The 27,268-nt window shown below is 36.7% G+C and overlaps 1 protein-coding gene across 3 annotated transcripts in view; it reads left to right on the plus strand.

Annotated features, from left to right (window-relative positions):
- RPS6KA6 (ribosomal protein S6 kinase A6) overlaps nucleotides 1–10,472 on the plus strand; it is a 177,159-nt gene extending 166,687 nt beyond the window's left edge. For all 3 annotated transcript variants that reach the window (XM_040265626.1, XM_040265628.1, XM_040265627.1), the window contains 2 exons: nucleotides 6,285–6,425; nucleotides 7,705–10,472. In XM_040265626.1, the coding sequence (XP_040121560.1) occupies nucleotides 6,285–6,425; nucleotides 7,705–7,830 (267 nt within the window). In that variant the 3' untranslated portion in view covers nucleotides 7,831–10,472. The remainder of the gene's footprint in view (nucleotides 1–6,284; nucleotides 6,426–7,704) is intronic.
- The last annotated feature ends 16,796 nt before the right edge of the window (nucleotides 10,473–27,268 follow it).

Consider the following 27,268-nt stretch of genomic DNA (forward strand, 5'->3'; position numbering starts at 1 on the left):
GGCTCAGGCTTGATCTCTGGCCAGGGAACCAAAATTTCACAATCTGTTTGTTATGGAATTAAAGGGGATTAAAACAAACACACAAAAACAAGAAATAGAAGACAAACCCCAGACAAATGGTAAATACAAAATCAGACAAATAATAACAAAAACAAAGGAACACACACACATGTATACACACACAAACCCAACCAAAACAGTCCAAAGAAAAGAAAGTACAAGAGAGTGACCTGCCGAGCAAAGGAAACCAAAAATGTTATTGATCAATTAAAAATAAAACTAAAATGCAAACCAGAAAACAAAACCAAAGCAGAGTGCCAACTGGGGAATAAAGAAAACAAAACAAACTGACAAATGTGGTGAAATAAAGAATGAAAAGAAAGAAAATAAAACAGAGAAAACAGTAGAAAGGCTGTGTTAAATAGAAGTGTATAAAAAGATTTATATATATATCAATGAATAACTACATCAAGAACAATAAGAAAAGCAAACAAAAACTATAAGCACAAAAATTTTTAAAAGAATAAAAATGTCCACAGAAGTGCAAAAAGCCACATAGCAGTAGAAGTATATAAAGGAAATAAATGTGTGATTAAAAAAAGTTTTCAAAAGCTTGAATAGAATTAATAGTAAAAATAAATCAACAGCCACAGCAAAAGAGAAGAAAAAAGAAAAAAAATCCAGAACCAACTATAGAACAAATCAAAATATAAGAAGAAGAAGAAATATTTTTCACAGCTGACTGTCCTTTCCCTCACTGAGTCATAGTTCACCTCCTACCCCTAGAGTATCCTCTGATAATGGGCTGGTCTCTGGGCCTGCTGTGGGGGCAGCTCAGACTCTAATCTGGACCTACCACTCTGTGTTATTGCCTCCAGTGTCCACAGCTGCCAGAGCTAGTGGTTTTCTTTTGTGGGAACTCACATTGTCCTAGTTGATTGTGTGAATTTCATCTGTAGTTTGTACAGCTGGTGGGAAGGTTTTTGATCCTCTTCCTTAGCCACACTGCCCCCAGAGTTCAGTGTGGTTTTATCCCCACCTCTGCATGTGAGTCATCCACAGGAGCTTGTTCCTGAGGCTGTGCTGAGACTTACTTGCCTAGTGAGGACCAGATGTGGAGGTGGTGCAGCGCTTGGATCACAGGGACCCTGTTAGCGCCAAGTATGCATGAACACTGGCAGCCTGAGGTTCTGCAGCTGTGGCAATATTAGAGTCTTTTTCTAGCCTCTGGCAGCTGACATTCCAAGGGCCTCCCTGGTTGGTCCTTCTCTGTTGCTTGGTGCAGCAGGCTCTCAAGGATCTCCTAGGTTGGGATCTTTATTGCTCAGCTTGTCAAGTACTTAAAGGGCCACCCTCTGTGGGGTCTTTGTTGGTCAGCTGCCAGCACTGGCATGTGGGGGGAGAGAGGCTACATTGATGGCTCCACTGTCTGCACATTACTCAGCAGTATCACTTTGCCTCCATAGCTGCCCAGCTTTCCTCCAAAGGCATTCCCCACTATGATCTCCTCCCTTACTTCCCCTCAGGCCTTCTTACCACAATCAACAGCAACCTTTGCCCTAAGATTGGTTTCCAATCCCTACGCCCCAGTTCCCTGCTACCATGCATTCCAGGGGACTTGGGTCCCTTTCCAGGGAATATAGTATTGCAGCAAGGATTGTCTGTGTGGTTCTCACTCCATTTAGACTGTCACAGATCAGCTGTTGCACTCTCCCACAGCCTCAGATGCTTCTCCTCTGTCCCAAACAATTGCCCTGATGTGGGGATCTGACCCCTACTTCAATTCCTTCACCCCTGGATTCAGGTCCAGTCCTGCTCACTCTCCTCTTTTTCCCTTCCTTCCTTCATCCTGCCAAGATTTGTGTGGATCTGTGTATTCCTTTCTAGTGGTGAGGGACTCCTGCCTGCTCTCAGCTGGTGTTCTGTGAAATCTGCATCTGAAGGTGTGTTCCTGATGCATCTGTGGAGAGAGATGTACTCCATATCCACCTGCTCCTCTGCCATCTTTCTGGAATTTCTAGCTTTCTTTTGTTCCCAACTGGATAAAATGCTTTTTTAAAATCCCTTCACATTAAGTTTTTGTCAGTGTTTACATCTGAAGTGAGTCTCTTAGAGTCAGCATATAGATGGATCTTGTTTTTCACTCGTTCAGCCCCTTGCTATGTCTTTTGATTGCAACACTTACATTTTAAATAATTATCAGAAGGTATGTATTCACTGCTATCTTGTCAATTTTTTTCTAGTTGTTTTTGTCCTTTTTTCTTCATCTTTTGCTTTCTTCCCTTGAGATTTGATGACTATAATTAGTGTTATATTTGGATTCCTTTCTCTTTCTATCTCTGTCTCTCGTTGTGTGAGTGTTTGTGTCATTTATTACACATTTTTGCTTTCTTACCTTGATATTTATATTTTATAATATATATGATTGTTTTCAGTTGATGATGTCTTAAGTTTGAACTCATCTAAAAACCCTGCATTTTTACTCCTCTTACATTTAATGTTTTTAAACATCATATTTTGCATGTGTTTTGTATTTCTTAATTAGTTTGTGTGTATATTTTGCCACTTTTATCTTTTAACCTTCCTTGTAATTTTATAAGTGACTGATCTTTATGTTTTCCTTTACTGGTGAGATTTTACCTTCTGTGATTATTATATTTCTAGTTTGGGTCTTATCTTTCCTACTTAGAGAAATCCCTTTAGCATTTCTTAGAGAGCTGTTGGTCTAGTGGTGCTGAACTCTTTTAGTGCTTGCTTCTATGTAAAACATTCTCTCCAGTTCAGATCTGAAGATAGCCTTGCTGGGTATAGTAGTCTTGGTTGTATGTTTTGTCCTTTCATCACTTTAAGGCACTCCTGGTTTGCAGGGTCTACTGAAAAGTCAACTGAAAGTCTTATGTGAATTTGCTTGTATATAACTAGTTGCTTTTCTCTTGCCACTTTTAAGATTCTCCATCTATAATTTTGCCATTTTGGTTATTGTGAGGCTTGGTGAAAGTCTCTCTTCGTTTAGCTTGTTTTGGACTCTGTTGCTTCCTGGGTGTCCATTTCCATTTCCATAGAGGGGGCATTCTCAGCTATTATTTTTTCAAATAAATTCTCTGTGCCTTTCTCTCTTCTCATTCTGGGACCCATATGATGCATATATTATTACTCTTTGTATTGTTCCAAAAAGTTATCCTCATTTCTTAAATTCCTTTTTTCTGTTCAGCTTTGGTGGTTTCTATTATTCTATCTTTCAGTTCACTTATCTGTTTCTCTGTATCATGTGATGTACTCTTGGTTCCTTCTAGTTTTATGTTTTCCAGTTATTGTATTCTTCTGTTCCATTTGGTTCTTTATATTTTGTAACTCTTTGTTAGACTTCTTGCCCTTTTCATCCATTATTCTCTCCCATGTTCACTGAGCATTTTTATGATCATTACCTTGAAGTCTTTGTTGGATAGATTGCTCTCCTCTACTCTGTTTAGTTCTTCTGAGTTTCATCTTGTTCTTTGGTTTGGAGCATATTCCTTTGTATCCTCATTTTGCCCAGTTCTCTGTATCTATTTGTATTTGTTAAGTAGGTCAGTTATGTTTGCTCATCTTCACAAAGTGGAATTACATAGCAGATAGCCTATGGTGCCAATCAACATACTCCACTCTATTCACAAGAGCTATATACCCTACACATGACCCATATGTGTGCTGTGTGGGTCCTTCTCTTATTATAAAACCACTCACTCTGGGCGTACTGGTAGCCAGGCTGGCTTCCAGCCCAGTTGGCTGCCAGGCCATTTCATGTGGTTGTTGATGGCTTGCTCAGTCCTGGCATGACTGGCTGTTCAGCCCCAATAGTCCTAGAGCTGGTGCTGGCTTGCTAGTGGGTGGGACCAGGGGCCAGAGTGGCTGTCTGCAGGACCTGGGTGAACCTAGGACTGGCACCCCACCACTGGTGGGCATGGTCATATCTCAGGGCAGCTTGATGCATAGGGCAGCCTATTGGGCTTTTATTTTTATCTTTGTTTCATTATATGTAACAAGCCTTCTTTACTCAGTTTTTTAAGTTTTCTCTGTTTTGAGCAATTTGGTTTGATGTTCCTTGATGTAATTTTCCTTATTTCTTGTACTTGGGATTCATTTAGCTTCTTAGATCTGTGGGTTCATAGTTTTCATAAAATTTGGTAATTTTAGTGGCATTATTTCTTCATGTATTCTCTTCTTCCCTCTTACTTTCTGAGACTCCGATTGTGTTTGTGTACTTTTTTAGTTGTTGTTCCATAGCTCACTGATGCTCTGCTCTTTTGCTTTTTTGTTTTATACTTTTTTATAGTGTCTATTGCTGTGTCTTTACCAATCTTTTGACCTGACATATTAAATTTGCCATTAATCTTATTTGGTCCTTTTTTTTTTTGTCTCACATTTTAGTTTTCATTTGTTTTATTTGTTTTTATATCTTCTATGTCTCTCTACTTAACTTTTGAACATATATGTCAGCTGTGGGTCAATTTTGACTAATTTTTTTCTTTTCATTACACATTCTATTTTCCTTCTCTTATATGCCTTATAATTTTGGATAAGAAGCACAACATAGTGAATTTTACCTTGGTGAGTGTTAAATGCTTTTGAATTACTAATCTTTAACTGTTTTCTGGACCACAGTTAAATTAGGGGAAACAATGTGTTACTTCTGGGTTTTCCTTTTAAGATATTTTAGGCAGGACTAGAGCAGTGTTTAATCTAGGAATAGTCACTATTACTCAAGCAGGTTTCTTTCAGTTTCTCTAACAAATACTTCATGAATTTGAGGTTTTCCTGTCTGACTGGTGGGAATAGGTACTATACCTCACCCTGCATGGACTCCCATTTCCCTCTAATCCTTGCATATGCTTCTTCCCATTACTTCTGTTTTGTTTTGTTGTTGTTGTTTTTAACCACATATGGTTTGCAGTGAAAACACCTGAAAGAGACCCCCACAAGGGTTCTCTCTGCCCCTGATTCTCATTTCTGTCTCTTTAACACAGGGAATCTTCCAGGCTTTGCCTGAGTTTTCTTTACCTACCTGACATCCTGAAAACTCTTTTCATGGTTCTAAGCTAGAGCAATCATAGGACTTACTTGATTTGTTTCCCATCTTTTAGGGATTACTTTTCTTCATTGCCTAATATCTGATCTCTTGAAAACTGTTGTTTCTTACATTTTATGAGTTTTTTTTGGAGGAGCTGAGTTTCAGGTGGAGGTGGGGGAGTGAATTCAGTTCCTAGTTTTACATCTTGGCCAGAATCAGAAGTCCTTAGAACTTTAATCATTTTTATGATTTTCATTTGTCTGTTTTATTTATATAATTCACCATTGTATTTTTTTAATATTATTTTTTTAATTTATTTCTGTTCATACATTCTTTTTCCAATAGTTTTTTTGATTGGTTGTTCTACTCCTCTACATAGTTTCAATCAGTTACACTATTCTTCATATTCTGGTATTACTATATAGTCTTTAGTTTCTCACTGCTTCTGCTATTGATAGTAATTTAACAAATGCTTTTGTTTCTATTTTAGAGGGTGCTTGTTAAGGAGAGTTTAATTCTCCTTTCTATAAAAGATTCTTGATAGAGATTGTTTAATTTTAAATGTTATATCTTTTAATCAATTTAAAATTCTATTTTACTATGAGATTTCACTACAGAAGTTTATATTACAGCATAGAGAAAATAAGCATATTCACATTTACGTTGATGAAAAACAGGATATTCTGACCACTGCTATGCTAACAGTCAGCTGCTAACCTTGTGTTTATATTTTGCTTTCTTTAGTATTTTATACAGGAAACCATCAGTTACTGAGTATATTATCAACATGAGACTCTCCCTTCTATGAATTTGTGTCTGTATACAGATAACCTTATACTTTGGGGCCCAGATTGCCAGCAAAGATCAATAGCTCCTTTATCCACTTGACTGTCTAGTGAAGTCCAGTGTAGCTCCTGCTGCTTTACCTTTCCCTTCTCCCTTACTGACGACATTCCACTTCCACTAAATTGATATTTCTTGAGTTTAGAATGATAAATAAGTATATGCTATGTTTTTAAAAGTATGTTTCAACATTCTCTTTTAACAGTTAACTATGCAGTATATGGGATTTTTTCCCCCTAATGACAGGTCAAATTAAACAGATTCCAAAACTATCAATACTTTCATGTTTTGAGGAAATGGGAAATTATGTATTTTACTTAAACCTTTAATGATATTTAGTATGTAGTTTCTTGTATATATGTATGTATATATATATTTTTTTATTTTAATTTAGGATTTGCTTTCCCATATGCTACATATGGACCCACAGCAGCGGTACACTACAGAGCAAGTATTAAAACACTCATGGATAACCCACAGAGATCAGTTGCCAGATGATCAGCCAAATAGAAATGGTACATCACATGTTGTTAAGGTAAAACCAACATATTTTGAAGCACTTCTAAATGCCATGCCATTGCATGCCATTCAATGATGACACATATAATTACTTTATAGTGTCTTTATTTTTTTAAGTATATTTATAGATTATTTTGTTTGGGGTGCTTTTTAAAATAACAGCCATTTTTATGTACAGCCTTACTGATGATACATAAAATTTTCTTGATTATATTTGGTTTGCTTTAAGAGATACTGGGGCTTGGTGCAGACTAAATTCAGGTTTCATATGGGAAAGAAAAAAGATGCCTATTGGTTCCTGAATTAATAGCCATTGGTGAAAGTTTCCATACTTATAGACATTGAACCTAGATTTTGAAGTTTAGTGGTTTATCCATTTATCTGTTGATGGACACTAAGGTGTGTTTTCATATCTTGGCTGTTTTGAATATTGTTAGAATGATCATGGGAGTGCAAATTTATGTGAGAATAAATTGTGGGGTGTGTGTATATATGGAATATATTATATATAATGGAATATTGTTCAACTTTTTAAAAGGAGATCTTTGCATTTGCCACAACAGAGATGAACCCAAAGACATTATACTAAGTGAAATAATGTAGACACAGAAAGAAAATAAACTACATCATATGTCTTATATGTGGAATCTAAAAAAAAAAACAAATATATGAAAGCAGAGAGTAGAACAGTGGTTACCAGTAGACAGGGAGAAGGTCGAAATGGGGAGATATTGGTCAAGGTATACAAAGTTACAGTTATGTAGGATGAGTAAGCCTAGAGGTCTAATGTGAAGTCTGATGTTAAGTACAGGTAATAAATAATACTATACTGAATGCTGGAAATTTGCTAAGAGTAGTTTTTCAGATACTCTTATCACACATAAAAATGATAACTATGCAAAGAGGACATATGTTAATTAGCTTGACTGTAGTGGTCATTTTACTGTGTATATCAAGATAACATGTTGTATGCCTTAAATATATACAATTTAAATAAATTTTTATTTTAAAAAAATTTTTAAAAGATATTTAAAAACAAATTTTATGAGTTTTGAAAGACTGAAAAAATAATACATTTTAGTTTTAAAAACTTGTAAGAAATATATTTATTGAAATAAAAATTATATAAGTAGTCAGATGTTAATCAAAGGAACATCAACACAAATATTATGGAGTCTCAATTAGTTTCCTGGGGGAAAAAATTCTATTCTAGTTAAATTTTTCATGATACAATGTGGAAGTTTTCTTACCTTCAGAGATTGTTATTAAATTTGTAATATTTCTCATTATTTTAGGGAGCAGTGGTGGCCACATATTCTGCCCTGACTCACAAGACTTTTCAACCAGTCCTAGAGCCTGTTGCTGCTTCAAGCTTAGCTCAGCGACGAAGCATGAAAAAGCGAACATCAACTGGCCTTTGAAAGTTTTAGGGCTCCTCAGCCAATCCGGATGAAGAAAAGATTAAATGTGTGGCTTTTTGTCTAATCGTATATCAAAGGCATTGTTTTTTACTACATTACTTGAATATTCTGATTAAGCTTCCTTTTTTTAAGGGGGAGTAAGATAAAAAAAAAGAACATATATAGGTCCACAATTTTCATACTATGTTGCTTTTCAATGTTGTCCAGGTATTTATTTAAGTATATAATTGGTGTCTACAAAGTCCTACCAAATTCTCTACATACTAACTTCTACAGTTTCTTTCAGATTTCTAGTTATGTAAAATAATGGCTTGAGGAGTCATTACCAACAGTCAAGATGCAAGTATAATAGTATAATGCCAAGCAATGTCAATATTTTTTAACATTAGATCCTGAAAGGTTAGACGTCTTTTTTTTTTTTTTATAGAAAAGCGAAAAAAAAAATGTATCGTAGAAACTTGTCATTATGTGTAAACTCCATTCATTTGATTCTCTGTAGTTACTAAAATGTAAACATAGTAGTTTGGGGCCAGAGAAAAAATCATTTGTGCTCATATGTGAATTCCTAATATGGTTGATGCCAAAGTTTTTACAGAAGAATTAAATCATAGATAATGTGTGCCGACAAACCTGTATATTGTCCGTAAATGGCCTCATCTAGAAATAAAGTCTTCTGTAAAATTTACATCAAATGGAATTGTAGTACAAGTGAAGAAATTTTAGCCAAAGGTCTTATATTGGTATTATAATCTACTAAATAGGTCATAGTTAAGCCTTTGAAAATAAAGTATATGGTGTTGGCACTAACTTGATGTTATGTAAACTGACTTTGAGGTTAACCAATTGGATTTAATTATCATCTGTCCTTTTATAATGAACTACACTCTTGTTTTTTTGATTTCCCTGTGCTTTGAATTACAGTGTAGCATATTTATCTTTAATCCTATGGTTATATAGTTGAAATATTACTGTAATGAACTTGTGAGCTTAGCACACATGATATAGTTATAATGCATTTCAGTAAACTTTAGATAATACTACATAATAGTTATACTTCAAGAAGATAAACTGTCTTTTTAAATAGGAAGTAATATTAATGATATGCATAAAATTTGAACACATTTTAAATTAATATTTATAATAAAAGGGTCTGGCCAAATTGGTCCTATTGTTAAATTTTATGATTCAGAACCACTGCGTAGTATATATTGTTTTCTCTAAATGATTGAATTTGAAAGAATCTTTTTGTGTTGTTGAAGAAAATACCATTAGTACTACTTTAAATAGCATTACTACTACTGCTGCTGCTACAACTACTGACAGATAAAACTCATGAATGTAAACTTGAGGATATTACACTTTTCTTTACTGAATATAAGTGATCTACTTATGTGTGCTTGTTTTACTGTTTACTGTGTATTTTATTTTGCTTAGTTCAGAGAGGGGTGATTACTGAGCTCTGAAGTGTACAGTTTAGGCTAGAAGACTTGTAACTTCAGTATTTAATAAAAGAAACTATACATAATTCTCTTTATAATGTAAGTGATGTATATTCCACACACAAAGGTCTGTTTCATTTGTGTGATATATAAAAGTATGTGTCCATATTTTGAGATGTCTTTTGCAATAGTTGAAAGACATTAAAGAACGTCTTAATATTACATGGAAGATAATATTTAGAAAGACACTGGGATCATATCTTGTGTGGATTTTTTGTCCCAGTTCAGCTTTTTCTTTCCTCATTTTGCTTTATTACTATAAGTACTTGTGTCATCATATTGACTTATTTTCCTCGTTTGTGCTGTAATGCCTTTTATCAGAATTGATATGACACACTTAGAGATGTGATTTTGGTATGTAACTTTTCAGAACAGAGATACCATTTATATATATGCTTTTGTAGTAGTAGAATTAGAGTAAGTAAAGTTGGAAAATGAAAAATGATCATGAAATAACTTTCTCTTTACATGAGCAATAGTTTTTAAATAGATGATCTTAATTTTTCAATGAGTTTGCTCAAAAAGGTTGTGTCACACACTCCTTTCATGAAAGGAACATGGTCAGAAATAAGCAACAAATAGCACAATTTCTTATCACTCAGTGAAAGTTGAAAAGGTATAAAAGATATAGATATTAGTGGATTATCCCAATAATTGTGAGTTTTCTTCTGGAAAATTCAAACATGCTGGCTTAACAACAGTAGTAGGGGGCAACCTTATTATAAGGGAAAGCTATACATTACACCTTCATTCTGCAAAAGGAACCCAGGTAGGGATGCATAATCATGTCCTTTTTGGCTAGAACTCTAGAACAACAAAAGCAGATGTGAATGGAACATTTTTTGATGGGGTTTCTATTAATTCTTAACCAATAAAAGCAAATCCTTTCTTTGAGACTTAATACTTTGATTTCTAATGGATTCATGAACAATTATTTTATATTGCTTTTCTTTCTAGTTGATGGTTCTTGATAGTATTTAATAATAAAGTTGGGGGTTTTATTGTCAAAAAGAGAAGCTATTGTAATAATATTTTTTTCTCAAAGAAAAAACACCAGATTTGCCCAGGTAGACTGAACAATCTATTGTCCTAAAGCACATAGTATTATGAATAAACTCAGGAAACCATTTGTATGAAAGTTAATATGTGTTGCTGGTATTGGTGATTTTGTGGGAAAAAAATGATTTTAGTTCTTTTATGAAAATCAAACTTTAGCCTATTTTCTTAAATCCATGAATACCTAAACATTTGTTGTCATTTGTTGCCATTGATAATTAAACATAGTAAAGCATTTTGATAGCACCTCTGGTTAGCCCAAAGGGATTTTATATGTATAGGCAACTGGAAACTTTAAGAACAGATGCTTGGTGTTTCTGATGTCTCCTCTTTGCACCATCATGTTAAAATAGTACTTCCTGCAGAAACGTATTTATTCTGACTGAATTGTGTTTTCTTAACATGAGAGACCCTTTGTATATGAAGGAAAAGAACCACTTACCTTGGCTTTAAGATCAACTAGACAACTTAGGCTTTAAACTAGGCAAAATATGTCCTTGGCATTCTCTGCATTCTCTTTCTCCTGGCTTTCCAGCTTCCACATGCAATCTTACTTGAGTACCTCACAGAGAACTCCATGATTAAAGCTTACTCCAGGAGGATTCTGTGCTCTAAAAGGACCTCTCCCCTTTTCCCTTCCCTGAATCAGAATTTGCATTCTCACAGAGTAGCTATTTTCAGCTAAAAAAGGTGAGAGGAAAGATATCTTATTAATTCATTTTTCTGCTGGCTAATAAATTATTGGCATTTTCAAGGACAATGTCTATTAATCAAATGAGTTTCTTCTTGCTGGATGTTTAGGTAGTCTAAAAAGATGAGAAGAATTTTTAAATCAATTATTATCAGGGAAGATATTTTACAGCAAGGAACTTGCACAATGTACCCCTAGTATCAGATTATACTAAAACAGTGGTGTTTTTTGTGTGTATATGTGTTTTATTCATTTATTTTTTTGCACGGCTCCTTCCTTACTGCTTCTCAGTCTATGTTTTCTCTTAAAAACGTCCAATCTTTTTCCTCAGAGTGAACATCACAATGAACTTCTATGACAGAATGGTGTGGAGGAGACAGTTGTCGGTCAGCTTATATTTACCCGTGTTCTTGTTACTCATATTACATAGTCCATATAACATATAAGTAGTCTCCCTGCAGACCCCAGTCCCTACTCCTATTTTATTGATAACAAAGCAAGAGCACAGAAAGATTAAAAGCAAACTATCAGTGCCAAGTCTCCAGATACTTTGTTATAGATTTCAGGACACAGAGAACCTATTTATCATAATGTTACTCCTCAAGAAGAATGTAAACTATATTAAGTATATATAGATTGGTTAACTTTTAAAATATTTAGAGAATTTTTTTTTACATTTCAAAGCATATTCGAGTATTTTTGGTATGTATCACAAAGTGATTGATTACTGAAATTAACAAAACTATTCAATGTGGTGCTATCTCCCTTCCTATGCAAGAGTGTAGTGTCACTGATAGTGATTATTTTCAAATACATTATACTCATGGGTGCATTGTTCCAGGTTTTAGTTGTAAAATATAGTAAAGTCCATCATATAATCTTAATGAAATGATGAAGCTTGATCTAAAATTGTTTGATTCCAAATGGCTGAAGGTGTAGTAAGTCCAAAATTACAGTCATAAGGTTCTTAGAAGTATGAAGTAAAAGACAAAGGACAATAATTTTTGCAATACAGAAATTCAAAATTTCATCAGTTCAGTTCAGTCACTCAGTCACATCTGAACCTTTCTGACCCCATGGACTGCAACACGCCAGGTTTCCCTGTCCATCACCAGCTCCTGGAGCTTGCTCAAACTCCTGTTCATTGAGTCAGTGATGCCATCCAACCAACTCAATCTCTGTCGTCCCCTTCTGCCTTCAATCTTTTCCAGGATCAGGGTCTTTTCCTCGCATCAGAGTCAGTTAGGTGCATTAGGCTTGCATTTAGGTGGTCAAAGTACTGGAGCTTCAGTTTCAGCATCAGTCCTTCCAGTGAATATTCAGGATTGATTTCCTTGAGGATTGACGTTCAATCTCCTTGCAGTCCAAGGGACTCTCAAGAGTCTCCTCAAAAGTTCTTCTCACAGTTCAAAGCATCAATTCTTTGGTGCTCAGGTTTCTTTATGGTCCAACTCTCACATCCAGATATGACTACTGGAAAACCATAGCTTTGACTATATGGACCTTTATTGGCAAAGTAATGTATCTGCTTCTTAATTTGCTGTCTAGGTTGGTCGTAGCTTTTCTTCCAAGGAGCAAGTGTCCTTTAATTTTGTGGCTACAGTCACCATCTGCAGCATTGTGGAGCCCAAGAAAATAAAGTCTGTCACTGTTTCCATTGTTTCCCCATCTATATGCCATGAAGTGATGGGACAAGATGCCATGATCTTAAGTTTTTCGAATGTTGAGTTTTAAGCCAGCTTATTCACACTCCTGTTTCACTTTAATCAAGAGGCTCTTTAGTTCTCTTTGCTTTCTGCCATAAAGGTGGTGTCATCTGCATATCTGACGTTATTGATATTTCTCCTGGCAATCTTTGTTTCCAGCTTGTGCTTCATCCAGCCTGGCATTTCTCATGATGTACTTACACTACATATAAGTTAAATAAGCAGGGTGAAAATATAGAGCCTTGCCATACTCCTTTCCCAATTTAGGAACCAGTCTGTTGTTCCATGTCTGGTTCTAACTGTTGCTTCTTGACCTGCATACAGGTTTCTAAGGAGGAAGGTCAGGTGGTCTAGTATTCTGATCTCTTGAAAAATGTTCCATAGATCACCAGTCCAGGTTTGATGCATGAGGCGGGGTGCTCAGGGCTGGTGCACTGGGTTGACCCTGAGGGATGGAGAACACATGTACACCCATGGCTGATTCATGTGAATGTATGGCAAAAGCCACCACAATATTGTAATTAGCCTCCAATTAAAAAATTTTTTAAGGGAAAGAAAGTGGGGAGGGGATATATGTATACCTATGGTTGATTCATGTTGAGGTTTGACAGAAAACAGCAAAATTCTGTAAAGCAATTATCCTTCAATAAAAAATAAATTTTAACCGCCCCCCCCCCCAAAAAAAAGAATGTTCCACAGTTTGTTCTGATCCATAGAGTCAATGACTTTGCTGTAATCAATATGTTTTTCTGGAATTCCATTACTTTTTTTGTGATCCAACAGATGTTGGCAGTTTGACCTCTGGTTCCTCTGCCTTTTCTAAATCCAGCTTGAACATCTGGAAATTCCTGGTTCACATACTGTTGAAACCTCACTTGGAGAATTTTGAACATTCTTTTGCTAGCGTGGGAGATGACTGCAATTGTGCAGTAGTTTGAACATTCTCTGGCCTTGCCTTTCTTTGAGATTAGAATGAAAACTGACCTTTTCCAGTCCTGTGGCCACTGCTGAATTTTCCAAATTTGCTGGCATATTGAGTTTAGCACTTTAACAGCATTAACTTTTAGGATTTAAATTAGCTCAGCTGGAATTCCATCACTACCACTAGCTTTCTTCATAGTGATGCTTCCCAAAGCCCACTTGACTTCACACTCCAGGATGTCTGGCTCTAGGTGAGTGAGCACATCATCATGTTTATCTGGGTTATTAAGATTTTTTTGTATAGTTCTTGTGTGTATTCTTGCCACCTCTTCTAAATATCTTGCACTTCTGCTGGGTCCATACATTTTCTGTCCTTTAATGTGCCTATCTTTGTATGAAATGCTCCCTGGGTATCTCTAATTTTCTTAAGACATCTCTAGTCATCCCATTCTTTTGTTTTCCTCTATTTCCTTCCATTGTTCACTTAAAAAGGCTTTTTAGAACCCCCATGCTATTCTCTGCATTCAGATGGGTATATCTTCCTTTTTTTCCTTTGCCTTTAGCTTCTCTTCTTTTCTCAGCTATTTGTAAAGCCTCCTAAGACAATCTTTCACCTTTTTGCACTTCTTTTTCATGAAGATGATTTTGATCACCATCTCCTGTACAATGTTACTAACTTCTGTCTATGGATTTGCAGGTACTCTGTCTATCATATATAATCCCTTGATTCTATTTGTCACTTACACTGTAAAATCATAAGGGATTTGATTAGGTCCTACCAGAATTGCCTAGTGGTTTGCCCTACATTCTTCAATTTTAAGTCTGAATTTTCAATAAGGAGTCCATGATCTAAGCCACAGTCAGTTCCCAGTATTTTTTTAATTTATTTATTTAATATAATTGGAGGTTAAATACTTTACAATATTGTGGTGGTTTTCCATACATTAACATGAATCAACCATGGTTATACAGGTGTCCAACCATCCTGTACCACCCTCCCATCTCCCTCACCACCCCATCCCTCTTGGTTGTCCCAGACCACCAGCTCTGAGTGCCCTGCTTCATTCATCAAACTTGTACTGGTCATCTATTTTACATATGGTAATATACATGTTTCAGTGCTATTCTCTCATATCATCCCACCCTCACCTTCTCCCACATAGTCCAAAAGTCTGTTCTTTATATCTATGTCTCTTTTGCTGTCTTGCATATAAGGTTGTTGTTACCATCTCTCCAAATTCCATGTATATATATAGAATTGAACTGATTAGAACTGATTCAAATGTGTTCTTTTTCATAGATGAGTAATATTCCACTGTGTATATGTACCACAACTTCCTTATCCATTCGTCTGCCAATGGACATCTACATTACTACCATGTCCTTATTGTAAACAGTGCTGCAATGAACACTGGGGTACACATGTCTCTTTCAATTCTGGTTTCCTCTGTGTGAATTCCGAGCAGTGGGCTTGCTGGGTCATATGGCAGTTCTATTTCCTTTTTTTTTTTTTAAGGAATCTCCATGATGTTCTCCATAGTGGCTGTACTAATTTGCATTCACACCAACAGTGTTAGGAGGCTTGCTTTTTCTCCACACCCTCTCCAGCATTTATTGTTTGTAGACTTTTTGATGGCAGCCATTCTGACTGGCATGAGATGGTACCTCATTGTGGTTTTCAGTTGCTTTACTCTAATAATGAGTGATGTTAAACATATTTTCATGTGTTTGTTAGCCATCTGTATGTCTTCTTTGAAGAAATGTCTGTTTATTTCTTTGGCCCATTTATTGATTGGATCATTTGTTTTTCTGGTATTACACTGCATGAGCTGCTTATATATTTTAGAGATTAATTCTTTGTCAGTTGTTTCATTTGCTGTTATTTTCTTCCATTCCTAAGGCTGCCCTTTCACCTTGCCTATAGTTTCCTTCATTATGCAAAAGCTTTTAAGTTTAGTTAGGTCCCATTGTTTATTTTTGTTTCTATTTCCATTTCTCCAGCAGGTGGATCATAGAGTATCTTGCTGTTTTATGTCAGATTGTTTGCCTCTGTTTTCCACTACGAATTTTATAGTTTCTGGTCTTCCATTTAGATCTTTAATCCATTTTGAGTTTATTTTTGTGTATGGTGTTAGAAAGTGATCTACTTTCTTCTTTTTCTTTTTTTTTACAGGTGATTGACCAGTGTTCCCAGAACCTCTTGTTAAAGAGATCATCTTTTCTCCATTGTATATTTTTGCTTCCGTTGTCAAAGATAAGGTGTCCATAGGTGCATGGATTTATCTCTGGGCTTTCTCTTTTGTTCCATTGATCTATATTTCTGTCTTTGTGCCAGTACCATACTGTCTTGATGACTGTAGCTTTGTAGTATAGTCTGAAGTCAGGCAGGTTGATTCCTCCAGTTCCATTCTTCTTTCTCATGATTACTTTGCCTATTCAGGGTTTTTTGTGTTTCCATACAAATTGTGAGATTATTTGTTCTAGTTCTGTGAAAAGTGTTGGTCACTTCATAGGATTGCATTGAATCTATAGATTAGTTTGGGTAGTATACTCATTTTCACTATATTAATCCTTCCAATCCACAAACATGGTATATTTCTCCATCTATTTGTGCCATCTTTGATTTACATCATAAGTATTTCATAGCTTTCTATATGTAGGTCTTCTGTTTCTTTAGTTAAATTTATTCCTAACTATCTTATTATTTTTGTTGCAATGGTGAATAGGATTGTTTCTTTAATTTGTCTTTCTGTTTTCTCACTGTTAGTGTTTAGGAATGCAAGGGATTTCTGTGTATTAATTTTATATCCTGCAACTGGACTATATGCATTGATTGGCTTTAATAATTTTCTGGTTCTGTCTTTAGGGTTTTCTATGTACAGGATCATGCCATCTGAAAACAGTGAGAGTTTTACTTCTTTTCCATTCGGATTCCTTTTATTTCTTTTTTGTCTATAATTGCTGCAGCTAGGATTTCCAAAACTATGTTGCATTGTAGTGGTGAGACTGGGCACCTTTGTCTAATTCCTGATTTTAGAGGAAATGCTTTCAGTTTTTTGACATTGAGCATAATGTTTGCTGTGGGTTTTTCATGTATGGCTTTTACTATGTTGAGATATGTTCCTTCTATTCCTGCTTTCTGAAGAGTTTCTATCATAAATGGGTATTGTATTTTGTCAAAGGCTATCTCTACAGATATTTAGATAATCATGTGGTTCTTATCTTTCAATTTTTTAATATGGTGTATAACATTGATGATTGGCAAGTATTGAAGATTCCTTGCATTCCTGGGATAAAGCCCTCCTGGTCATTATTTGTGATCTTTTTAATTTGGTGCTGGATTATGTTTCCTAGAATTTTGTGAAGGATTTTTGCATCTGTGTTCATCATGATATTGGCCTATAGTTTTCTTTTTTTCTGGCATCATTCTCTGATTTTGGTATTAGGGTGATGGTGGCCTCATTGAATGAGATTGGGAGTTTACCTTCGTCTGCAATTTTGTGGAAGAGTTTGAGTAGGATAGGTGTTAGCTCTCCTCTAAAATCTTGGTAGAATTCAACTTCAAAGCCATCTGGGCCTAGGCTTTTGCTTGTTGGAAGATTTTTTATTACAATTTCGATATCCGTGCTTGTGATGGGTCTGTTCAAATTTTCTTTTTCTTCCTGGTTCAGTTTTGCAAGGTTATACTTTTCTATTTGAATGCAAAGTTACAAGGAGTAGCAAGAAGAGATAAGAAAGCCTTCCTCAGTGATCAGTGGAAAGAAATAGAGGAAAACAATAGAATGGGAAACACTAGAGATCTCTTCAAGAAAATTAGAGACTATGCAGTAGAGCCTGAAGTCAGGCAGATTGAATCCTCCAGTTCCATTCTTCTTTCTCAAGATTGCTTTGGCTATTCGAGGCTTTTTGTATCTCCATACAAATTGTGAAATTCTCTGTTCGAGTTCTGTGAAAAATACCGTTGGTAGCTTGATAGGGATTGCATTGAATCTATAAATTGCTTTGGGTAGTATACTCATTTTCACTATATTGATTCTCCCGACCCATGAACATGGTATATTTCTCCATCTATTAGTGTCCTCTTTGATTTCTTTCACCACTGTTTTATAGTTTTCTATATATAGGTCTTTAGTTTCTTTAGGTAGATATATTCCTAAGTATTTTATTCTTTTCGTTGCAATGGTGAGTGGAATTGTTTCCTTAATTTCACTTTCTGTTTTCTCAGTATTAGTATAAGAATGCAAGGGATTTCTGTGTGTTGATTTGATATCCTGCAACTTTACTATATTCATTGATTAGTTCTAGTAATTTTCTGGTGGAGTCTTTAGGGTTTTCTGTGTAGAGGATCATATCATCTGCAAACAGTGAGAGTTTTACTTCTTCTTTTCCAATTTGGATTCCTTATATTCTTTTTCTGCTCTGATTGCTGTGGCCAAAACTTCCAGAACTATGTTGAATAGTAGTCGTGAAAGTAGGCACCCTTGTCTTGTTCCTGACTTTAGGGGAAATGCTTTCAATTTTTCAGCCATTGAGCATAATGTTTGCTGAGGGTTTGTCATATACAGGTTTTATTATGTTGAGGTATGTTCCTTCTATTTCTGCTTTCTGGAAAGTTTTTATCATAAATGGATGTTGAATTTTGTCAAAGGCTTTCTCTGCATCTATTGAGATAATCATATGGCTTTTATTTTTCAGTTTGTTAATGTGGTGTATTACATTGATTCATTTGCGGATATTGAAGAATGCTTACATCCGTGGGATAAAGCCTACTTGGTCAAGGTGTATGGTCTTTTTAAAGTGTTGTTGGATTCTGAATGCTAGAATTTTGTTAAGGATTTTTGCATCTCTGTTCATCAGTGATATTGGCCTGTAGTTTTCTTTTTGTATGGTATTTTTGTCAGGTTTTGGTATTAGGGTGATGGTGGCCTCATAGAATGAGTTTGGAAGTTTACCTTCCTCTGCAAATTTCTGGAAGAGTTTGAGTAGGATAGGTGTTAGCTCTTCTCTAAATTTCTGGTAGAATTCAGCTGTGAAGCCATCTGGACCTGGGCTTTTGTTTGCTGGAAGATTTCTGGGTACAGTTTCAATTTCTGTGCTTGTGATGGGTCTGTTAAGATTTTTCTATTTCTTCCTGGTTCAGTTTTGGAATGTTGTCCTTTTCTAAGAATTTGTCCATTTCTTCCACGTTGTCCATTTTATTGGCATATAATTGCTGATAGTAGTCTTGTATGATCCTTTTGTATTTCTGTATTGTCTGTTGTGATCTTTCCATTTTCATTTCTAATTTTATTGATTTGATTTTTCTCCTGTTGTTTCTGGATGAGTCTGGATAACGCTCTGTCAATTTTATTCACCCTTGCAAAGAACCAGCTTTTGGCTTTCTTGATTTTTGCTATGGTCTCTTTTGTTTCTTTTGCATTTATTTCTGCTCTAATTTTTAAGATTTCTTTCCTTCTACTAACCCTGCAGTTCTTCATTTCTTCCTTTTCTAGTTACTTTAGGTGTAGAGTTAGGTTATTTATTTGACTTTTTTCTTGTTTCTTTAAGTATGCCTGTATTGCTATGAACTTTCCCCTTAGCACTGCTTTTACAGTGTCCCACAGGTTTTGGGTTGTTGTGTTTTCATTTTCATTCATTTCTATGCATATTTTGATTTCTTTTTTTATTTCTTTTGTGATTCATTGGTTATTCAGCAGCGTGTTGTTCAGCCTCCATATGTTGGAGTTTTTAATACTTTTTCTTCTGTAATTGAGATCTAATCTTACTGCATTGTGGTCAGAAAAGATGCTTGGAATGATTTCAATTTGTTTGAATTTACCAAGGCTAGATTTATGGTCCAGGATGTGATCTATCCTAGAGAAGTTTCTGTGTGCACTTGAGAAAAAGGTGAAATTCATTGTTTTTGTGTGAAATGTCCTATAGATATCAATTAGGTCTGAATGGTCTATTGTATCATTTAAAGTTTGTGTTTCTTTGTTAATTTTTTGTTTAGTTGATCTGTCCATAGGTGTGAGTGCGATATTAAAGTCTCCCACTATTATTGTGTTATTGTTAATTTTCCCTTTCATACTTGTTAGCATTTGTCTTACATATTGCAGTGCTCCTATGTTTGGTGCATATATATTTATAATTGTTATATCGTCTTCTTGGATTGACCCGTTGATCATTATGTAGTGGCCTTCTTTGTCTCTTTTCACAGCCTTTGTTTTAAAGTCTATCTTATCTGATATGAGTATCGCTATTCTTGCTTTCTTTTGGTCTCTATTTGCATGAAATAAATTTTTGCAGCTCTTCACTTTCAGTCTGTATGTGTCCCTTCTTTTGAGGTGGGTCTCTTGCAGACAACATATATAGGGGTCTTGTTTTTGTATCCATTCAGCCAGTCTTTGCCTATTGGTTGGGGCATTCAAACCATTTATGTTTAAGGTAATTATTGATAAGTATGATCCCATTGCCATTTACTTTATTGTTTTGGGTTCGTGTTTATACACCCTTTTTGTGTTTCCTGTCTAGAGAGTATCCTTTAGCATTTGTTGGAGTGCTGGTTTGGTGGTGCTGAATTCTCTCACATTTTTCTTGTCTGTAAAGCATTTGATTCCTCCTTCATATTTGAATGAGATCCTTGCTGGGTACAGTAATCTGGGCTGTAGGTTATTTTCTTTCATCACTTTAAGTATGTCTTGCCATTCCCTCCTGGCATGAAGAGTTTCTACTGAAATATCAGCTGCTATCCTTATGGGAATCCCTTTATGTGTTATTTGTTGCTTTTCCCTTGCTGCTTTTAATATTTGTTCTTTGTGTTTGATCTTTGTTCATTTGATTAATATGTGTCTTGGGGTGTTTTGTCTGGGGTTTATCCTGTTTGGGACTCTCTGGGTTTCTTGGACTTGGGTGATTATTTCCTTTCCCATTTTAGGGAAGTTTTCAACTATTATCTCCTCACATATTTTTCCCATGGTCTTTCTTTTTGTCTTCTTCTTCTGGGACTGCTATGATTCGAATATTGGAGCATTTCATATTGTCCCAGAGGTCTCTGAGATTCTCCTCATTTCTTTTAATTCGTTTTTCCTTTTTACTCTCTGATTCATTTATTTCTACCATTCTTCTACTTCACTAATCCTATCTTCTGTCTCCGTTATTCTACTATTTGTTGCCTCCAGAGTGTTTTTGATCTCATTTATTGCATTATTCATTATATATTGACTCTTTTTTATTTCTTCTAGGTCCTTGCTAAACCTTTCTTGCATCTTCTCAATCCTTGTCTCCAGGCTATTTATCTATGATTCCATTCTTATTTCAAGATTTTGGATCATTTTCACTATCATTATTCGGAATTCTTTATCAGGTAGATTCCCTATCTCTTCTTTTGTTTAGTTTGGTGGGGATTTATCCCATTCCTTTACCTGTTGGGTATTCCTCTGTCTCTTCATCTTGTTTATATTACTGCATTTGGGGTGGCCTTTCTGTATTCTGGCAGTTTGTGGAGTTCTCTTTATTGTGGAGTTTCCTTGCTGTGGGTGGGGTTGTATAGGTGTCTTGTCAAGGTTTCTTGGTTAGGGAAGCTTGTGTCTCTGTTCTGGTGGGTGGAGCTGGATTTCTTCTCTCTGGAGTGCAATGAAGTGTCCAGTAATGAGTTATGAGATGTCAATGGTTTTGAGGTAACTTTGGGCAGCCTGTATATTGAAGCTCGGGGCTGTGTTCCTGTGTTGCTAGAGAATTTGAGTGGTATGTCTTGCTCTGGAACTTGTTGGCCCTTGGGTGGTGCTTGGTTTCAGTGTAGGTATGGAGGCATTTGATGACCTCATATCGATTAATGTTCCCTGGAGTCAGGAGTTCTCTGATGTTCTCAGGATTTAGACTTAAGCCTCCTGCTTCTGGTTCTCAGTATTATTTTTACAGTAGTCTCAAGACTTCTCCTTCTATACAGCACCATTGATAAAACATCTAGATTAAAGATGAAAAGTTTCTCCACAGTGAGTGACACCCAGTGAGGTTCACAGTGTTACATGGAGAAGAGAAGAAGGAGGAGGGAGTTAGAGGTGACCTGAATGAGATGAGGTGGAATCAAAAGAGGAGAGAGCAAACTAGCCAGTAATCATTTCCTTATGTTTGCTCCAGAGTCAGGACCGCTCAAAGATATTCATGGAGTTATACAGAGAAGAGAAGAGGGAGGAAGGAGACAGAGGAGGCCAAGAGGATAAAAGGGGGGAATGAAAAAGAGAGAGAGAGAGATCCAGCCAGTAATCATTTCCCTATGTGTTCTCCACCATCTGGAACACACAGAGATTCACAGAGTTGGGTAGAGAAGAGAAGGGGGAGGATGGAGACAGGTGACCTGGTGGAGAAAAAGGAGAGTCCAAAGGAGGAGAGAGCAGTCAAGCCATTAATCTCACACTCAAGTAAAAATGGGTACTTAAGATTGGGTTTTTAAAGGTACAAAATTTATAACAACTACCAAAAAGCAAAGATTAAAAATGTAGAGTAGAGGTTGCATTTTTGAAAATACAACATTATAGAAAAGAAGAAGTAAAAAAAGTCACAAAATTATTTAATATATATATATGAAGTTTGCTTTAAAATAGGGTCTTTTTTGAAAAGTAATAGTAGGTTATAAAAATGAAAATTAAAGGATTAATAGAGGACTTAAAAATTTTAAAAAAAAGTTAAAAGAAAAGAAGAAAAAAAAGAATGATCATAAAAATAGTAAAATATATCTAGGACTTTCTCTGGTATGGTTGTGGGCAGTGTGAGGTCAGTTGATTTACGGATAGTTTCTTCGTCTGGCTTATATTTCTCAACATCTATAGGCCCCTTCCTATGTAGTCTGTACTAACGACAGGGTTTTAGTCTATTGCACCTCTCACTTCCAAGGCGGTTCCCTCTGTTTTAGCTGCTTCTGTTTGCTGGTCTCTTCAGTGTCTAATTTCCACCCTGGCACAAGGGGGCGGTGGTGGACACTTTTTTAGGCTCACTGTTTCAGTCGTGCTGTGGGGAAGGAGGGACGCTACAAACAAATAACACTGGCATGTGCTGGCAGTGTCTCAGCCACACTGGGACTGCCCCTGCTCATAGTGCACACAGCTCAGGCTCTAGGTTGCTCTGCCGGGAACTGTCTGAGCCTGGCCCTGGGCTGCGTGCACCTCCCAGGCCTAAGCCACGCAGGTTCAGGCACTCAGGTACTGCTCAGAGGCGCAGACTTGGTTGGGCCTGCATTTTGTGCCCTTCCCAGGTCCGAGTAGCTCAGGTGTTTGGTGAGCATGGTCACTGCGACTTATCACCTCTCCCATTCCTGCTGCTTGGTTTTCTGGGTGAACAACTGGAGCACCTTCTCAGGCAGATGATGACTGTCCAGAACCTCAAGAAGTCTTAGCAAAGGATCCTGCTTGCCGTTTGGAAGATAATGTCTTTCTGGGGCTGCGATTGCTGCCTTCCGACCATTCCGGCTCTGGCTGCCGGTCACTGGAGGGGGATGGTCTGCAGCTGGCTAATTATGTTCTGTCCTTTGTTCTGTGGGTGGTCTTGGTGGCGTCTTATGTTAGAGCTTTTCATGTGGTAGCTATCCCACAGTCTGGTTTGCTAGCCCAAGTTAGTTACCTCTGATTACACATGGGGCATTCGGGCCTGATTCTTACTCTAAGCAATGCAGCCCCTGCCTCCCTGCCCAGCCCCTGCTTGCTAGTGGTGGATGCAGGCGTCAGGCTGCTTCTCCACTGGGGGAGTTACCACTGGGCTCATAATCTGTGGGTTTTAATTAATTATTTATTTTCTCCTCCCTGTTATGTTGCCCTCTGCACTTCCAAGGCTCACCCCAGACTCGGCAGTGAGAGTGTTTCCTGGTGTTTGGAAACTTCTCTCTTTTTAAGATTCCCTTCCTGGGATGGAGCTCTGTCCCTAACTCTTTTGTCTCTCTTTTTTTGTCTTTTATATTTTTTCCTGACTCTTTTTGAAGACAATGGGCTGCTTTTCTGGGTGCCTGATGTCCTCCGCCAGTATTCAGAAGTTGTTTTGTGGGATTTACTCAGCGTTTAAATGTTCTTTGGTGAATTTGTGGGGGAGAAAGTGGTCTCCCTGTCCTATTACTCCACCATCATAGGACCACCCCCCTCTGCCTTGGTAAGTTTAAAAGAACTGAAATCATTTCAAGCATCCTTTAAAAACACTTGCTCTAAGATTAAATGTCAACCACAGGGGAAAAAAGTTAAAAATACAAACATATGGAGGCTAAACAACATGCTTCTGAATAATCAACAGATCACAGAAGAAATCAAAAAGGAAATCAAATATGCATAGAAACAAAAGAAAGTGAAAAAACGACAACTCAAAAATTACGGGATTCAGCAAAACAGTGCTAAGAGGGAGATTCATAGCAATAAAAGCCTACCTCAAGAAACAAGAGAAACATCAAATAACAATCTAACTTTACACCTAAAGAAACTAGACAAAGGAGAACAGAAAAACCCAAATGTTAACAGAATAAAAGAAATAAAATTGAGAGCAGAAATAAAAGAAAAAGAAACAAAAGAGGCTATAGTAAAAATCAAAAAAAAACTAAAAGCTGGTTCTTTGAGAAGTAAATAAAATAGACAAACCATTAGCCAGATTCATCAAGGAAAGAAAATGAGAATTAAATAAATAAAATTAAAATGGAAAATGGAGAAATCACAAGAGACAACACAGAAATAAAATGGATCATGAGACTAGTATGAGCAAATATATGACAAAAAAATAGAAAACTTGGAAGAAATTGAAAAATTCTTAGAAAAGTATTCAGATTAGTTCAGTCACTCAGTCGTGTCTGACTCTTTGTGACCCCATGAATAGCAGCACGCCAGGCCTCCCTGTCCAACACCAACACCTGGAGCCCACCCAAACTCATGTCCATTGAGTCAGTGATGCCATCCAAACATCTCATCCTCTGTCGTCCCCTTCTCCTACTGCCCTCAAACTTTCCCAGCATCAGTGTTGTTTCAAGTGAGTGAGCTCATCCCATCATGTGGCCAAAGTATTGGAGTTTTAGCTTCAACAGCAATCCTTCCAATAAACATTCAGGACTGATCTCTTTTAGGATGGACTGGTTGGATCTCCTTACAGTGCAAGGGACTCTCAAGAGTCTTCTCCAACACCACAGTTCAAAAGCATCAATTCTTCAGCACTCAGCTTTCTTCATAGTCCAAATCTCACATCCATACATGACCACTGGAAAAACCATAGCCTTAACTAGATGGACCTTTGTCAGCAAAGTATGTCTCTGGTTTTCAATATGCTGTCTAGGTTGGTCATAAGTTTCCTTCCAAGGAGTAAGAGCCTTTTTAATTTCATGGCTGCAGTCACCATCTGCAGTGATTTTGGAGCCCCCAAAAATAAAGTCTGACACTGTTTCCACTGTTTCCCCATCTTTTTCCCATGAAGTGATGGGACCGGTTGCCATGATCTTAGTTATCTGAATGTTGAGCTTTAAGCCAACTTTTTAACTCTCCTCTTTCATCAAGAGGCTTTTTAGTTCTTCTTTGCTTTCTGCCATAAGGATGGTGTCAGCTGCATATCTGAGATTATTGATATTTCTCCCAGCAATTTTGATTCCAGCTTGTGCTTCTTCCAGCCCAGCATTTCTCATGATGTACTCTGCATATAAGTTAAATAAGCAGGGTAACAATATACAGCCTTGACATACTCCTTTTCCTATTTGAAACTAGTCTGTTGTTCCATGTCCAGCTCTAACTGTGATTCCTGACCTGCATACACATTTCTCAAGAGTCAGGCCAGGTCGGCTGGTATTCCCATCTCTTTCAGAATTGTCCACAGTTTATTGTGATCCACACTGTCAAAGACTTTGGCACAGTCAATAAAGCAGAAATAGATGTTTTTTCTGGAACTCTGTTGCTTTTTTGATGATGCGGAGATGTTGGCAATTTGATCTGTGGTTCCTCTGCCTTTTCTAAAACCAGCTTGAACATCTGGAAGTTCACGGTTCATGTATTGCTGAAACCTTGCTTGGAGAATTTTGAGCATTACTTTACTAGCATGTGAGATGAGTGCCACTGTGTGGTAGTTTGAGCATTCTTTGGCATTGCCTTTCTTAAGGATTGGAATGAAAACTGACTTTTTCCAGTCCTGTGGCCATTGCTGAGTTTTCCAAATTTGCTGACATACTGAGTACAGCACTTTCACAGAATCATCTTTGAGGATTTGAAATAGCTCAACTGGAGTTCCATCCCCTCAACTAGCTTTGTAGTGATGATTTCTAAGGCCCACTTGACTTCACGTTCCAGGATGATTTGCATTAGTTGAGGGATCACACCATCGTGATCGACTGGGTCATGAAGATCCTTTTCATACAATTTTCTGTGTATTTTTGCCACCTCTTATTAATATCTTCTGCTTCTGTCAGGTCCATATCATTTTGGTCCTCTATTGAGCCCATCTTTACATGAAATGTTCCTTGATATCTCTATTTTTAAAAAATATATATTTATTTTAATTATAGGCTAATTACTTTACAATATTATACTCGTTTGCCATACATCAACATGAATCCACCATGGGTGTACATGTGTTCCCCATCCTGAATCCCCTCCCACCTCCCTCCCCATACCATCCCTCTGGGTCACACCAGTGTACCAGTCCCAAGCATCCTGTATCCTGCATCGAACCTTGACTGGCGATTCACTTCTTATATGATATTATACATGTTTCAATGCCATTCTCCCAAATCATCCCACCCTCTCCCTCTCCCACAGAGTCCAAAAGACTGTGCTATACATCTGTGTCTCTTTTGCTGTCTCACATACTGGGTTATCACTACTATCTTTCTAAATTCCATATATATGTGTTAGTATACTGTAGCGGTGTTTTTCTTTCTGGCTTACTTCACTCTGTATAATCAGCTCCAGTTTCATCCACTTCATTAGAACTGATTCAAATGTATTCTTTTTAATGGATGAGTAATACTCCATTGTGTATATGCACCACAGCTTTTTTATCCATTCATCTGTTGATGGACTTGTAGGTTGCTTCCATGTCCTGGCTATTATATACAGTGCTGCTATGAACATTGGGGTACACGTGTTTCTCTCAATTCTGGTATCCTTGGTGTGTATGCCCAGCAGTGGGATTGCTGGGTCATATGGCAGTTCTATTTCATTTTTAAAGCAATTTCCACACTGTTCTCCATAGTGTCTGGACTAGTTTGTATTCCCACCAACAGTGTAAGAGGGTTCCCTTTTCTCCACACCCTCTTCAATATTTATTGCTTGTAGAGTTTTAGATCAGAGCCATTCTGACTGGCGTGAAATGGTACCTCATTGTGGTTTTGATTTGCATTTCTCTGATAATGAGTAATGTTGAGGATCTTTTCATGTGTTTGTTAGCCATCTGTATGTCTTCTTTGGAGAAATGTCTATTTAGTTCTTTGGCCCATTTTTTGACTGGGTCGTTTATTTTTATGGAATTGAGCTGCAGGATTTACTTGTATATTTTTAAGATTAGTTGTTTGTCAGTTGGTTCATTTGCTATTATTTTCTCCCATTCTGAAGGCTTTCTTTTCACCTTGCTTATAGTTTCCTTTG

This window comes from Oryx dammah, unplaced genomic scaffold (genome assembly GCF_014754425.2).
Source record: "Oryx dammah isolate SB20612 unplaced genomic scaffold, SCBI_Odam_1.1 HiC_scaffold_23, whole genome shotgun sequence".
NCBI classification, from domain to species: Eukaryota; Metazoa; Chordata; class Mammalia; order Artiodactyla; family Bovidae; genus Oryx; species Oryx dammah.